Source organism: Micropterus dolomieu, linkage group LG12 (assembly GCF_021292245.1).
Source record: "Micropterus dolomieu isolate WLL.071019.BEF.003 ecotype Adirondacks linkage group LG12, ASM2129224v1, whole genome shotgun sequence".
Classification (NCBI taxonomy): domain Eukaryota; kingdom Metazoa; phylum Chordata; class Actinopteri; order Centrarchiformes; family Centrarchidae; genus Micropterus; species Micropterus dolomieu.
In genome coordinates this window covers 4,753,097-4,755,260 of record NC_060161.1, presented here as the reverse complement: position 1 = coordinate 4,755,260, position 2,164 = coordinate 4,753,097, and the positions used below count along the sequence as shown (strand labels likewise).

The 2,164-nt window shown below is 41.4% G+C and overlaps 1 protein-coding gene across 1 annotated transcript in view; it reads right to left on the bottom strand.

Annotated features, from left to right (window-relative positions):
• Positions 1-1,032: 1,032 nt before the first annotated feature.
• Positions 1,033-2,164, bottom strand: part of LOC123980594 (G-protein coupled receptor 4-like) — an 8,074-nt gene continuing 6,942 nt past the window's right edge. Inside the window, exons 3-4 of the mRNA XM_046065058.1 lie at positions 1,928-2,115; positions 1,033-1,818 (exon numbers count right to left, since the gene is read on the bottom strand). Coding sequence (XP_045921014.1) covers positions 1,323-1,818; positions 1,928-2,115 — 684 coding nt within the window. The 3' untranslated portion in view covers positions 1,033-1,322. The remainder of the gene's footprint in view (positions 1,819-1,927; positions 2,116-2,164) is intronic.

Here is a 2,164-nt window from a genome sequence, read left to right as displayed (position 1 = left end):
TTATTTGATTAAATAAAAGTTAAACGTTAACAAATGTAGTGGAATGATGATAGAAAGTGAAAGACAGCAGTTTGTGATTTGATATGATTGTGGGTAAACTATAGGTACACTGTGTTTGTGTGAACTTCACCTCACAGCTTTAGTGATGTCACTGAACAATGTTAGGTAGATATTAAAAACCTGCTCCATTTAATAACCTCATCTCTCAAACAACAGGTTTCACTCTGAAGAATGGAAGGTCTCTACAGTAACAGCAGCTCACAGAACTAAAAAGCTTTAACCACAACAACATCACCTATGGCTACAATGGTTACATCAACAGCGACTATGAGTATTACATGACAGTTTTTTTCATCATGAATGTGGTGACATACATATTCATTGCCACCAGCCTCCTGTTGACCCTGGTGGCCATCTATTCTCTTTATTCTATGGTATGTAAATTCTGACAGAGTTATTTATTTCCTGTCTGTGTCGTGTGTCTGTCTGTAAAGGATCTGGTTTGGGGGCAAATGTATTATTAGTATTATTATTATAATAACATTAAAATGTTAAAATGGTGCACTGGATATTTTCTCTTTTTCGGACCTTTCTCTGTAAACCCTAGAGATGGTTGAGTGTGAAAATCCCAGTAGATCAGCAGATTCTGAAATACTCAGACCCGTCTGGCACCAACAACCATGCTATGTTCAAAGTTCCTGATGTCTCCTTTCTTCCCCATTCTGATGCTCAGTTTGAGCTTCAGCAGGTTGTCTTGACCACGTCTACAAGCCTAAATACACTGAGCTGCTGCCATGTGTGCAGGTGTACCTAATAAAGTGGCCTGTGTGTGTATACTGTACATACTGTATGCAACAGTAACAGCCCACACATCAAAACCAGACTTCATCATGCAGATAAAATACACTAATGAAATGCTTGCTCATTTAAAAACATTCATCTAAAAGAACCTCAAGAATTCAAATAATCTAAAATAATATCTGCTTTGCTTCTGGGATTAAAGGAGAATAATGACAGACATCAACTTCCAGCTCCAAACTAATAAAACACATTTTATTTCCATGTGTTGAAGCCATCACAGTGAACCAGAGCAAGTTGACCAAAACATTTCCCAGCAGCCACTTCTCCCACAGCAGAGTCCAAACAGTGCTTCCTGTTCTCTACAGTTAGGTGTCTTATTGGAAATGGTCTCAGTAGATGACAGGATCTGTCTCGTCTCTATCCTTTCTATTGGCCTCCATTTCTCCTCCTGTTTCCTCCCCTTTCTCTCTCTCCCTCTTTCTCTGCCTACATGAAGCTGACTGTGGAAATGTTGTCATCATTCATACTAATGGACTGCTGATATCATTGCTGTCCATTCTGCAGCAACACACAGAGGCCAAAAGCTTGTCTATGAACCCTTTCCTCATGAAGACATACAGGACTGAGTCTGCAAGAGGACTGAACCTAACTAAGATGAGAGACAGAATGAAATTGTCATGAATTACATCCAGGTAGAATATGATGCTGGGCAGGAACAGCAGGGTGTAAATAAGCAGCAACAGAACCAAAACTCCCACAGTTCGTCGTTTTTCATCAGAGGGGACTGAGATGGAAGCAGACAGGGCTTTGAGGGTCCCAACCAGGAAGAAGATTAACAGCGGGAAGGGAAGGAGGAAGAGGATGGCGAAGATTATGTATGTCCCCAGATTTTCAACAAAGAAATAGAAACAGACGGCACAGACAGGAGAAAGGACCCAGACCAGGACACAGACCACCACAGAGCTCCTGATGGATAGTCTGCGGCTGTACCGCAGTGGGTGGGCGATGACCAAATACCTGTAATACAAGATGGACACAAAGTCTTTGAGGAGCTTCAGAGTTATAAACTAATATAATGTTCAGACACAGAAGCAGCTCCACACATACTGGATAGACAGACAGATACCTTTCCAGGGCGACGCAGACCATGAAGTAAACACTGGCAAACAGAGCAGAGATGTAAATGTATAAGAAGATGTTATATATCTTCTCATCCACAGTTGGTACCACCTGAACGATCATGCAGCAGAACTGAAGCAGGTCGCTAATGAGAAGGTTGATGACGTAGATGGGAGCAACATGATCTCTTCTCACCTGCAGGAAAACATTGGTAAAAGTCAACAAGCAGTTGGAAACATGTTGT